Source organism: Lampetra planeri, chromosome 46 (genome assembly GCF_965212315.1).
Source record: "Lampetra planeri chromosome 46, kcLamPlan1.2.h2, whole genome shotgun sequence".
Lineage (NCBI taxonomy): Eukaryota > Metazoa > Chordata > Hyperoartia > Petromyzontiformes > Petromyzontidae > Lampetra > Lampetra planeri.
Window position 1 is genome coordinate 589,493 of NC_136152.1, and position 13,630 is coordinate 603,122.

The window sequence follows — 13,630 nt, forward strand, 5'->3', positions numbered from 1 at the left end:
TGATCGTGGTTGACGGTGAATGATGGTGATGATGGTGGTGATGATGGTGATCGTGGATAATGGTGATCGTGGATGATGGTGATGATGGTGATCGTGGTTGACTGTGAATGATGGTGATGATGATGGTGATGATGGTGACCGTGGATGATGGTGATGATTATGGTGATCGTGGTTGCCGGTTAATGATGGTGATGATGGTGGTGGTCGTGGTTAACCGTGAATGATGGTGATGATCGTGGTTGCCGGTGAATGATGGTGATGATGGTGGTGGTCGTGGTTAACCGTGAATGATGGTGATGATCGTGGTTGACGGTGAATGATGGTGACCGTGGATGATGGTGATGATGATGATGGTGAACGAGGAGTGGTTGGCCGCGGTCCCTTACCTCGTGAATCTTCCCGTCGCCAACTTCCCTCTCCCACCCCGCTTCGCGCCGGACCTTCACCTCGGTTAGGTGAGAGTTTGGAGTTGAACAATTTTTTTAAAATTTAAATAAAAACAACATTTACAACTTCACCAAGCGTCGCCTTGAAGCGGCGCGTGTAAACATTTGTTTTGTTATTTTGGTGTCACAGTTGGATGTTTAATAATAACGACGAGTTCTTTTTTGGTTGTTAGGCGCAGCGAGGTACAGTGAGGTAGGCCTCTGTGGTTGACTAGGCCGCTAAAGATTAAAGTTAATTGACGATTAGTGAGCAAATATTTACATGTTTAGAATGCCGTGCCGCGTCAGTCCAGCAGTGGAGCGGCCGTGGATTATGATCGTGGTTCATAAAATATTAAAGTTCAATGTCAATCGCGAACCCCGTTGATTGTTGTGCGCGTTTGAAATGACGCAATGCGACTTTGCTAATTCCGCGTCGTCTCCCCAAGTTACTTTATCGACCTTCGTGAAAGTTGGTTCCGCAGTGTCAGCATCGACAATTGCCGACGGCAAGTTTATTGGGGTTTTTTTTTCTTTCCCGCGCGCCGTTGTTACAAAACGCAACTGGGCATGTTGATTGAGCTTTAGCGGCGAGCGATAACCCGAACCAAGCCCATGGCAAACCTCTCCCATCACCACCAGAACTTTGCGCAGCAGATGATTTGATGCAGGGCTAAACAAAAATGATGCTGGTAGGAACCTCCTGGTTACACCAGCCTACAGGGGATTATTGTGTCCGTCCGTCCGTCCGTCGTGCAGGGAGGGGCTGGGTGGGATGGGGCTGGGTGGGGAGGGGCTGGTCACCCCGTGGTGCCCTTATAAAACTCAACGTTTAACCTACTCACACCTGCTTGTGCCCGCCCTCACAGTCGGCCATATTTGCGGAATACACCACGCCGCCGTTGACCCTGGCCATTGACCGAGCAACCCAACGTTCCTACCAGCTCCTTCCGCAGGAACGTTTTTTGTTGTGGGGACCGTTAAGTCAGCGGCCGCGAGGCGAATTAAATGAAGCTGTGGGTTCCCCGCCTCTATTTAAATGAACAGAGTAACGTGTTTTGTTTTATTGCTACTAATCACTCCAATTCAAACAACATTTATCTGCCGCTGCCATAAGTAAATCATGCCCGGCATTCAGCACTTAAAAATATATATTCTTTCTCGATTTGTGCAAACTGTGCACAGTGTACACAGTATATGCTTTCAATTGTTTACTGTGTTGTCTCCTTACCATTGTAACACTGGATGAGTATCCTTGGCTGTCCACAGCTGGGCATGGATCACCGATGTGCCCCTATAATGGTAGACGTACACTCCCATTGTCTATCTACTGCTGGATGAGGGGTCCTCTTTCATTCATTCATTCATGCGGGTCGTTTGGGTTGTGTGACCGTGCACAAGCCTGGCTTGGTGAAGGCGGGGAGCGTAGACAAGGGAGCGTGGTTGCACAGCAAAACTAAATACTGTAAATTTCGATTTAAAGCTTTCGTGACTGCAGGGATTCATCTTCTTGGTTCTTTCGGTAAAGTCACGTAGAATGGAAATAATAAAATAATAAAAATAAAACAGGGAAATGTTCCAGCGCCGGGTGTGTCATTCAGACTCTGTCTTCTCGACAGACCTGTTCTCCACCTGAGGACGGCTGCTTGCGTTGTGGCCGAAACGTCGTGAGAATTATTTTATTATGTTTTATTTTTATTATTTCCATTCTACGTGACTTTACCGAAAGAACCAAGAAGATACATTCTGTATATTTCTGCAACTGCCTGCTTTGTAGTCCCCGCAGCCTGTTCACGCCTGTTATACGTAGAGTGGTCGTCTCGGAGCTATTCAGGCTCTTCACAACCCTTCTTCGCGTACCGAGGACCTGACGAGATGGGTCACATTGCGGGTGATTTGGTCATCGAGCCGGGAATGATTCCGAGGACCCATATTACTCTCTAGACTCTGTACCTGGCCACGGCTCGTAGATGATCCCAAATTAGAGCGGAATTCATCCACGTCTACCATGATTTGTAATGCCTGTATTAAAGGCCTGTCGTGGGCTGATAAATGACGCAGCATTGTAATAGCTGACACTCTGTAGACATTCTCTACTCACGTATTATGTGTCATTTTATATTTAAACAGTGATCTCTCTTTGGTTGTAAACACGACTATTATTTTCTTTATGCGTGGGAACAGCCGAATGATGAGTAATTCTCTCTCTGTGACTCCCCCTGACTTAATGTCCGGTAATTGTCAGCGTACATTTTTTTTGTTTTAGAAAGTGTCGAACCATTGAGCGCGTTTTGCAACAACAACAAAAAGAGCCGCCGCGTGATGACAACCTCCAGGGCGGCGTTAATACGCGAAAACTATCGTCCCGAACCAATGACGTGAGATAGAGGGCCAAAGAATTCACGCCCGGTACGTGTCACCACCACGTTCAGCAAGAACGGTCGTTAACATAATTGCCACGTGCGGCTCGGGATAGGTGATGGGTGGGGTGGGTTAAAGTCAGACAGACCTAGCCGGCGCCGGAACAATTCCCTGGTTCGAGTCCAGGTTTCAGCAGCCCGTGATTAAGCCGGGATCTCTGGATTAGCCAGGTTGATGGTCTCAGGCCAGGTCCGCCAATCACAGCATTGCGCATTGACACCCCCATAGACTTACATAAGAGACTCGTGGCCATGTGTTTTACCAATTGAGTAATTTGCAAGTTTTCATTTTGCAGATTTAATAAAGTCAAGGGATCATGAACAGCCACTGTGAAGCGGATTGCGAGTATTTTATATTTTAAGAGTGAAATTGATACCCTGCCCTGACCCAGTGGTAGAAATTCCATATTCCCATGGTGGGGGTGAATTAATGTATAGGACAACCACTGTTGACTTACCCACCAAGAGGTACGTATTTTATCAACCCCGGATGGATGATTGTGTGAGTTAGTACCCAAACCAGGAATCGAACTCGCTAACTTCCGATTGCGAGCTGCTCGCTCTACCCCACGGCAGCCACGTGGTCAGCCAACACATTCCTGCGGAGGGAGCTGGTAGGAACGTTGGGTTGCTCGGTCAATGGCCAGGGTCAACGGCGGCGTGGTGCATTCCGCAAATATGGCCGACTGTGAGGGCGGGCACAAGCCGGCGTGAGTAGGTTAAACGTTGAGTTTTATAAGTGCACCACGGGGTGACCAGCCCCTCCCCACCCAGGCCCACCCCTCCCACCCAGCCCCACCCTCCCTACCCAGCCCCTCCCCACCCTCCCCACCCAGCCCCACTCCTCCCATTTTTGGATGCACGACGGACGGACACAATAATCCCCTGTGGGCTGGTGGAACCAGGTGGTTCCTACTAGTATAACCATGTTACATATCATCCCGCAACGCTAACGTTGTCCCAGATCATCTCTGTTGTTCGACACGACCGTGTTTCAAGGATGAGACTGAATGGCAAAACCAGTCCCGATTTGGCTTGCACTGAACCAGTCCTGTTGAAAGTATGTGTGCTTCTCAGAAGCCCGTGGCATCAATGGGTTATGTAAAATACTTGTGGGTTTTTTTTATTTTACGCTGGAGAGACGGATATGTGCGAATTGAGATATTGTGTCTGCTTATCTTTTTTTTGAGTTATCTATTTTATTAGTCAACCACCCAACCAGTATTTCAACTTCGCAACACAAGCCACATGGCCGGTTACTACACCCGGAATTACTAACCAGGGCAGCTGCGGGTTTCGAACCTCAGGTTGGAACATCGCGTGCTATCGGCTATGGCCACGTCACCGCCCCTGGGTGCTTGCGACTACTGGGGGCTGTCGGTCGCGAAGCAGTGAGCCCCCTCGATGGGTTGAACGATCGGTGAGGGCGGCAAATGACGGAACAGCTGACGTGTGCTTTACGAGCGCAGCCCGTGGTGGAGGAGACTCGTTGCACTGTTCGCCGTTTTCCAGAAAGCGCCGATTCCTTTTTTTTTTGTTTTGGTTTGCCCAACACGTTTTGTTTTGCCAAATTTGCAACCGATTCCCTTGGGTCCTTCTGTGCTTTGTGTTGAGTTTCGACAAAGTTTGGCCAGATCCCTGCGGTGTGGGGGAGAGCGGTAGATGGAGAGAACTGCTGGTTGATTGTGTTGAGTGTCTTTCACTACAGCCTTATCAGCTTCTTTATGTGCACGGCATATTACACATTTTAAGCATTGCAGAAGAGAAATGCGTTCGGCTGGTTTCAAGGAAGACGCGTGACGTTTAAGATTGTTTTCGCAATTGCACAGCAGAAAGTATTCACTCTTGCGGGTCGGTGGTCTAAACCGAGCGTGCGTGCACGATACACGCAGTATGGTGGGCACGCCGCAGTTAGTCGATCGACAGGTCGTGTATGGGTAATCCCACCTGCCCCAAGACATCTGACCAGCGTGGAAGAGTAGGTGGAGGCACTGCAGCTAGTAGTGGCGTGAGCGAGCAATTGCAGGGCTGCGTCTTTGCCTCGGCATTGATGTCACGTGACATGCAAGGCATTTTGGGTGACTGATTCCGTAATCACAATCCTGCTTTGTGCTGTCTATAAATCACCGCTTACGTATTTGATGACTTAGATTATATACTTTGCAGCCTACACAGGCATTTTTTTGTTCGATATGATGTTTTTCTCGTTTGCGGGAAAGCATTAGAATCTGTTCAGACTGCACTTGATAAACAATTAAATTTTTGGGAAAACGTTATATTACATTGATCCAGTTTGATCTTTTTTTTTTATTCCAGCTAATCTCAACCCACCAATGGATAGAAGGCCTCACCACTACCATGTTGGTTACAAACAATTCTTATGTTTCTTCGCCGCGCTGGTCAGCGCTAGTTGGGTCAAAGGATAGGACCGAGGCCTAAGGACCGGTTCTGACGTCACTCGCAGCCGCCGATATGCGATAGCCACGTCTGAGACTCAAACTGAGGTCGCCGTGTTCGCACCGCGGCACGCTGACCACTTGACCACCGCTGCTGCACCCCCCTTCGATGTATCTGCTGCTCGTATTTTATCAGCCGTGCGTTTCTGTCGCTTCGCAACCTCACCGTCGGAGTTTTAACTCCGCTCTGTTCTCTTTGCGCAGCGTTTGTTGTTGTTTTTTTGTTAACGCCCAGCCTCGCTAATAGAAATACGATTGGTCAAGCGGAAAATTGGTTTAAAGCAATGGGGGATGGGGGGGGGCTTTAGATTAGCAACGATGCTGTTCCCCTTTGTATTAGCACACACAGCGCACATCGCAACAAAACAAAGCCCGACTTGCCAACAAAAATGTTTAGTATGGCCCTAACCAGCATAGTGTTTGGACTCTGGCTGCTTTACAATTTGGACTTTTAACTCGCTTGTGGCTTTTTTTTTGGAATGGTCCTCAGCGTGGAATTCGGCCCATTGATTGCGATGGAGGCGTTGGATGTAAGCGCTGGTTTGGGCTCGTGCGAATCATTCCAAGTCATACCCTTGCTAAGGGTACGCTTGGGAAAATTATTCTGCGTAGGTTCGGCTTCGTCAGAAACGTCACCGCCGCATCTGTGACCGGTTCTCCCCGCGATCGAGAGCTCGGTTCGAGGGAGACGGCTGCCGCTTTGTGGACGCGTCGCCCCGTCTCGATGCGCAAGCTCGAGCAAGTCGCGCACTTAGATTCACGGTTCGACGTGCAAAGTGGACTGTGACCCTCATAGGAATGGCGCCTGCCCCCCCGTGCTCTCCCCCGTGATTCCGTGGATCAAACAAATCACTCGAGACACCGATGTATGGCGGCAAGAACAGTTTATGCGACTGCTGTCGCAAGAGATCACACGTTTGACGCAACGGTCCTCCGTCGCCGACTGTTGCGTGACGAATTAATTGAATTGTAGGTTCGGTTTGAGTCGGCCGTCGCCCTGGCTGCAACGTTGAGCGAGCCTGGGCCAGCCGCCCCTTTGTCTACCCGGCGGCGTGAATGCGTATGGCGCAGTCGGGCGATCAGTCGGCAGGCCATTCGTGTGTGGTGGGCATTATTATTTGTATTATTGCACGTGATGGCAGCAGCATTGTGGTTCAGGAGGTCGATGCCAATGACGAGGGTCTGTTTGCTGCTGGTCACGACGAGAGGGCTTCAGCAGCTACAGATATTCAGTTTTGTTGCCATAAAAAAGGGGGAAAACCCTGTTCTTTCAGCTATAGAGAATTTGCGTGGTGCTGCTGTTACTCCTCCTCCGTTGAAGGAGCGCAGATCACAGTGGTGTTTACTGTGCGGGCCATAGTTTCGGTTTTATGGCCACAGTCACACTGCTAAGGAGATGTAGACGTCACCCTGATGATGCTCTGATGCTGTTCATTCGTTACACCGGTGTTTTGGTGGGTTAAAGTGTGGGCACTCCCACAACTTGCAAGACATCTGGGTGGCGTGGAAGTTCTGGAGAGGGGCTTTCTGGAGCTGCCTGTGGTGGAGGCCCTTCTGCTAGCAGTGTCATGAGCAAGCAATTGCGGGGCTGCACCCTTACTGGTTTAGATTATTTGCCCACTGCTATAAATTCCCACGTGGTGATAAGCAACTTCGTTGAGCTATCTGTTTGTGGTGGCCAGGTCGCTTCTGAAAAAAAAGCTAGAAAGCTCAGTGGGCATTACCTGGTAAAATAAGCAAAAAAATAGTATCGTATAGTTTGAGTTAGGATGAGGTCAAACATTTAATGGTAAGATATAACTTTGGAAACACATTTTTTGAGTAGATTGGGTTTATGTTAGGCTTGGGGCTTAGTCAGACACACTTTAATGTTTGGAGTAAATTATTTATCGATCAAATCGATACTTAGGCTGAAGGTACATGCATGCGTCAAGGTTGGCAAGACGTTAACTCCCTCGTCTGGTATGGAGGAGGTCGTGGGTTCGATCCCAACCCTGACACGCCTGCTGTATATTTGGAGTTTGCGTGTCTCTCTCATCATCACGGTGGCTAGGAGATGTTGACTACCTCGCCTGGTATGCAGGAGGTCGTGGGTTCGATCCTGACCCTGACGCCTGCTGCTGTATATTTGGAGTTTGCGTGCCTCTCTCTCATCATCATCATCATCATCACAGTGGCTAGGAGATGTTGACTACCTCGCCTGGTATGCAGGAGGTCGTGGGTTCGATCCCGACCCTGACGCCTGCTGCTGTATATTTGGAGTTTGCGTGTCTCTCTCATCATCATCATCACCATGGTGGCTAGGAGATCTTGACTACCTCGCCTGGTATGGAGGAGGTCGTGGGTTCGATCCCGACCCTGACGCCTGCTGTATATTTGGAGTTTGCGTGTCTCTCTCTCCCCGTGTGGTCGCGTGGATTTTTTTCTAGGTCCTTGGGTTTTTCAACTCCACATTTAGAATCACCATCATCTGGTTTGAGTATTTGGCTCCTATTAATTTCCACACGATGACGATGAGCCACTTTGTTGAGCTATCCATTTGTCAAAGCCAGGTTGCTTCTGAAAAAGCTACATAGCTCAGTGGGCCCTTACCTGCCAAAAAATATTTTTTTTTATTAATCGTTTGTTCTGTGGGGGTAATCTCTTATTTACGTTTTGTGTAAAGTCGCACGCAAACAAGGCGCTCGCGTTCCCTTACAGCCGGACGAAGCGAACAAAAACTGTGGAACCCGAGACAAAAAATTAAATACAAACGTGGCGGTGGAAACTGGACAAAAAGGGATCGATTCTCCAATGGGATCATGACCCCTCAATTGTGCCAAATCTTTTGAATCGCTGAGAGGGGCGGAATTGGTAAATGGCTCTTTTGTTTCTTCTTGCGATAGCGGTCGAAAGACATTTTGTGCAGATTTGGTTCTTGTTTAGTGTCGGGGCGGGTTTTAATTCAAACGCATCTCTTTTGTAAGCTTTACATTTCAAAGCGTTTTGTGTACATTTGGTTCTGGTTAGTGTTAGGGCGAGCGCTTATGCCAAACACATTTCTTGCAAACACTTAAGTCTCAAAGCAATTTTGTTTAGAGCTTGAAATCGCATTCCATCCGACCGTTGTGTTGCAGATCGCCAGTTGCGTGTGCGGGTCGCCCGCGCCTTTTGCGTTATTCATCAAAGATGTGTGGTGGCGGGGGGTGAGCGGTGGCACAGCAGTGGTCCGCACCACGCTGCAGACCCCCCTTCGGCATGAGTTCGATTCCCGCTCAAGGCCAACGTCACACAGGGAATATCGGGAAAACGGATCTTCGGCCTCGGACGGATTTGACTTGGCGTCGAATAACTTCCGACACTGTGCGGGGAGACAAAGGCAGCCAGAGACGGTGCTCACCACACCCAATCCCCTCGCGCGGTCTACACTCCGGCCTTTTAATAGGTGCTCGCCAAGAGCACTCGTCCCAGCAGTCTGCGTAGGCTATATACGTTGGGGGGATCTTTGCGTGCGTGCGTGCACGCGAGTGGTGTGTTTTATTCATTACTGTGCTGCTCCATAGCTCCACCAGCCTCGTGGTGCTGGCGAAAACATTGTTAAGAAGCCCTTCAGCCCAGTTTGATGTGTTGGGGGCCAAGGGGGCGCGCACGGTTTCACAAAACTAGATTTTATTATTTTATCCGACGGTGAAACAATAAAATAAACAAAATGAAGAGTCGTTGCCGATGTGGCCTCTTCCTGGGCACCTTAGCCTGCGTAGGGTTACTGCTTCGGTGAACGTTTGCAGTGAATAGCAGAGGCCACGAGAGTTCCAGGAATTGTATTGTCACTCGCAGGAAGGAAAGATGTCGACATTCTGGCTGACTGACTCGGCCTTGTAAAGAATGATATATTTTTTTAAACGTCTCTACGGTCGGTCGACTGTGAATCCCCCCACCAGAGTGATTTGTCGAAAACGATGCAGTGTTTGCTTTGCGCTAGTCTTAACCACGGGCCACCGTACCTTACACCGATGCTGCTTGCTGCCCAAGCCCACTCGACCAGCGAGCCCGACTCTGCCGATGCGACGCTGTGTGTTGAAACGGGGCTAGGTTTTTGCTTGTGTCAAGCAAGTGCTGTTGAAATTATACATCCCCTCAAGTCCACCCTCCCACCATGCCACCCTACCACCCTGCCGTTCTGCCGCCCTGCCACTTGACCGCCCTGCCAACCTGCGGCCCTGCCACTCTGCTATGCTACCACCCAGCCGCCCTGCCACCCTTCTAACCTGTCACCCTGCCACCCAAACAAACGCTGTCACAATCGTGCATGGACACTTTGCGTTTTCACCTTGCACGCCAAGTAATTTCAAACCCTGAAGTGATGTCGTTCTTTCAACGCTCGCCCGCGTGTGCAGGAGAGATTTTCGAGATTTGCAGTGAGCCCTCCTTGTGTGCGACAAAATCCCCATCAGTCACCACGGCCTTTCTGGGAGCGCGTAACCTCAGCAGCATTGGTTTAACACTCGCAAAACTCTGGACCGCTTTCAACATACGGCATCTCGCTGGCAGTCAAGCTTGCTTGATCCAATGCTGGTGAACTGCCAGATGTTTATAGCCATCTGTGTGCGAGTGAGGTCGTGATAACCTGGTCCCTTATCTGATTGCTGGGCACGGCCTGGGATACATTCCCCCCCTATCCTCCTCCTCCTCCTCCCAACCTCTTGTCTCAGGAAGCCCGGCATTCCTCAAGCGCACGGAAAATCTCTTTTAAAAAAAGATCCCGACCTATAAACGGAACGGGCAGGAATTTAAAACTCCGTCTTGCGTTCCCCGGCAGCCGCTGAGGGCGGCCCCATACTGAGTGCCGCCGTTTATTTTTTTTGGTGGGGGGATGGTGATGGGGGTTTGAGGGAGGGGCAAGGGGGGGGGAGGCGAGGTGAGGGAGTGGGAGGGGGGGGCGTGGTGTGAAATGTGCTGACAGCCTCTCGTTGGCTGGCTGGCTGGCAGGCCCGTCGTGTTTTGGAGCGCGGAGTTATCTGGCGAGTGCGCGAAAAACTCTTGCGGAGTTTTAAAACGCGGCCGGTTGTGGCGGTGGCGGTGTTTTTTTAAAACTTTTTTTTGTTACTTACCGCCGCCAGTTTCTGTTGCTCGGGCGTCAAAAAACTTCGATGGCGAATGTTCCTTCGCGAGCCCCACCCTCGCTCACCGTCGTGTGTACATGCCACGGACTTAGCCGCGATCGAGATAATCGCGGCTATTGTCGTTTGATTAAGACGCTGCCGGTTAACCGGGACGGCAGCTTCTGATCAGATGGCGAGCGGGCGGGCGGGCGTCACGTGGCCACCCAGAGGTTGTGCGCTCCAGAGACCAGTCGCTGTTCATCGAGCATGCTTTTAAACAAACTCTGAAACAATATTTATTCATGCTGGAGAAATCCGATGAGCTGTAAAACTCTTCTCCACAGATGTCCAGTAGGGGAGAGTGGTTAACAACGTTACAAAAACAAAGAATACAAAAACAGGAGAGGAGTGCAAAGTATGGAAATTGTAAATTAATCACTTTAAAAAATATATATACAAATAAAACCAAAAAATTTTTATCTGACCAGGTAAAACCCACTGAGCGATCAGCTTATTTTTCATAAGCGACCGGGCCACAAACAACAAAGTGGCTCATCATATGGAAATATATGGCAGCTAAATAATCTAAATGCACGTTTTTGAAATGTAAAAACTCTTTGTTTCGGTGGCCAAACACCGACTCCCGTCACTCTACCGCATTGCCCTACCAGGTCATCGCAACAGCGCGCGGCAAACGCGTCGCCGGTGACTCTTACCGGTGGCGATCGCCTGAAAATTGCCTCGCCTTGCGCCACACCGCCCCGTCCCAGTTTTTAAGCAAGCGCCGTTGCGATTTCGTGCGAGCAACAGGGTCCTGCTGTGACGTTGCTGCCGGTGGTGTCGTCCGGTGGTGTCGTCCGTCTCCTCCGCTCGACCGCCCGATCGACCGACCACCCGCCCGCCCCGCCAGCACTCCCGCCGGCGCTACGAGACGGAGGAGCGGGCCGAAGCGGCGGCGGCGGCGGCGGCAGCGGCAGAATGTGGGAGACGCTCCAGGGCTGGCTGCAGTACTGCGTGGAGTGGGCCGCCAAGGACCCGTACGGCTTCCTGTCGACGGTGCTGCTGGCGCTGTCGCCCTTCTTCCTGGCCAGCGCCGCCCTCTCGTGGAAGCTCGCCAAGGCCATCGAGGCGCGCGACCGCGACGCCAAGAAGAAGGCCAAGCGGCAGGAGAACGTGCTTCGCTCGCGCAATAAGGGACGCAAGGCCGAATAGGCCCCGCGCCCCAGCGGCCCCTGGAGGTCTCTCGTGTTGGCCGCTGGGCGCGGTCTCACGGCGGTGAGCTACTGGCGATAGTGTCGTGGCGGCGTCTATGGCTTCCGTCTAACCTTCACCGGTCTTCCTGTGCCGCCACCGCTGTTTTTGTTGTTGTCACGTTACTTGGCGATGTTCGGCGTTAGGCGGCGACGGCGATGGCGACGTAGGCGGCGGTGGTGGCAGAGGGATGGTGATGATGGTAGTTTAGCGGGGGGGGGGGGCGTCAGTGTACGTGGAGGAACGTGGATCGGCCACGATGCGTGTCTCGACGAAGAATAACGACCGTGTGTTAGGCGGTTCCATCCAAAATTCTGGGGGGAGGGAAGTAATTTGTTTAATGAAATAAATCTGTGAGTCAGCCCAATAACCTGGGACCAAGCCCCGGATCGAGTTGTCATCGTGGCCACAGCTTTTGATGCCACCATCACCACCATCACCACCACCATCATCACCACCACCACCACCATCACCACCACCATCACCACCACCATCACCACCATCACAACCACCATCACCACCACCACCATCACCACCACCACCACCACCATCACCACCATCACCACCGCACCTCATCCCCAACGCATTCTCTCCCTTCCACCAGATCCCGCAGCTGCTTCATAGTCAACTCACAGCCACCTGCAAGGTCTACCCTGAGAGTCTCATTCCACCGTCTGGCGTTAGACTCGCACAAAGACCTATAGACTCATGCAGAGACCCATGGACTCATCACACAGAGACCCATGGACTCATCACACAGAGACCCATGGACTCATCACACAGAGACCCATGGACTCATCACACAGACCCATAGACTCACACAGAGATCCATAGACTCACGCAGAGACCCATAGACTCATGCCGAGACCCATAGACTCATTCCGAGACCCATGGACTCATCACACAGAGACCCATAGACTCGCACAGAGATCCATAGATGCACACAGAGACCCAGGACACACACAGAGACTGGACATCTGTGAAAACGAGCTTCATAGCTCATCAGATTTCTCCAGGATAAAAAATGATTTTTATTCTGAGACCCATAGACTCGCGCAGAGACTCATAGAGGCCCTGACCAGTCTCCCACCATCTGCTCTTTGGCCTTCTCTTCCCCTTGGTCGCTGGACTCGAGGAAGGCCGCCACCCCAATGCCTGTCTGGGTAATCGGCCCTCGCCCCCCCCATGCAGCGCTATCGTCCCACCCAGCGCCGCCGTTTCTGCCTCGCCGTAGGACCACCACTGGAGCCAATTAAACAACAAAAATGAAGATAAACATTTTTTTGTTTAAGACCTGCCTGTCGACGACGGACTTTCTTTCACGATACGTGTACATTGTGAAAAGAGGATGATCAACCCGCTTCGCACGCTGCTCCCTGTTCCACGATAAAGCAAAGAAATGGCAGCAGCAGCAGCACTCATTCTCACCTCTGTACATTACCGCGCTCCCCACCAAAACCCCCACAAGTCCCACCCCCCCTCGATGGCACGGGAAGCTTGCGCCACCGCGTCAAGGAAAAAATGAACGGGGCAACCGCGGCGGTGGCGGCGGCGAGGAGACGTCATCTCCCTCGCCTGTTCACGCAGGAGAGTCCGTGGGTTTCGCTCCCGGACCCTGACGATGCCTGCTGTTGCAGATTTGGAGTCGGCGTGTTCTGTCTCTTCGCCCGTGGCGGTCACGTGGATCGTTTATCCGGCTTCCTGCGGTTTTGCCCCCCCCCTCCTCCGCCCTCCCACCACATTTAGAATCAACACACGTTTAGATAATTGGGCTCGCCCGTATAAATTCCCACGTGTGATGATCATGATGATATCAGCCACTTCGCCGATGAGCTTTCGTTGTGTGTGTCCAGGTCGCCTCTGAATAGTGGATATCTCGTAGAGGTTTTACCAGCTAAATAAAATTTTTAGTTTATAAATTCATTATTATTATTCTCGCGATGCGTGCATAGGTTCACGCGTGTGAGAGTCGAATCGTCATCAATTTATACAAACGG

At 51.1% G+C, this 13,630-nt stretch overlaps 1 protein-coding gene across 1 annotated transcript; it reads left to right on the forward strand.

The window, feature by feature from the left end:
• Positions 1 to 371: 371 nt before the first annotated feature.
• Positions 372 to 12,003, forward strand: LOC144733274 (small integral membrane protein 15-like). Its single transcript, XM_078615079.1, has 2 exons — positions 372 to 455; positions 11,193 to 12,003. Exon 2 carries the CDS (start codon positions 11,361 to 11,363, stop codon positions 11,592 to 11,594), a length of 234 nt encoding a protein of 77 aa, XP_078471205.1. The 5' UTR covers positions 372 to 455; positions 11,193 to 11,360; the 3' UTR covers positions 11,595 to 12,003.
• Positions 12,004 to 13,630: the final 1,627 nt, after the last annotated feature.

What these genes read in the sequence shown, in the direction of transcription:
- LOC144733274 (XM_078615079.1), top strand. Translation starts at nt 11,361, where the DNA reads ATGTGGGAGACGCTCCAGGGCTGGCTGCAGTACTGCGTGGAGTGGGCC.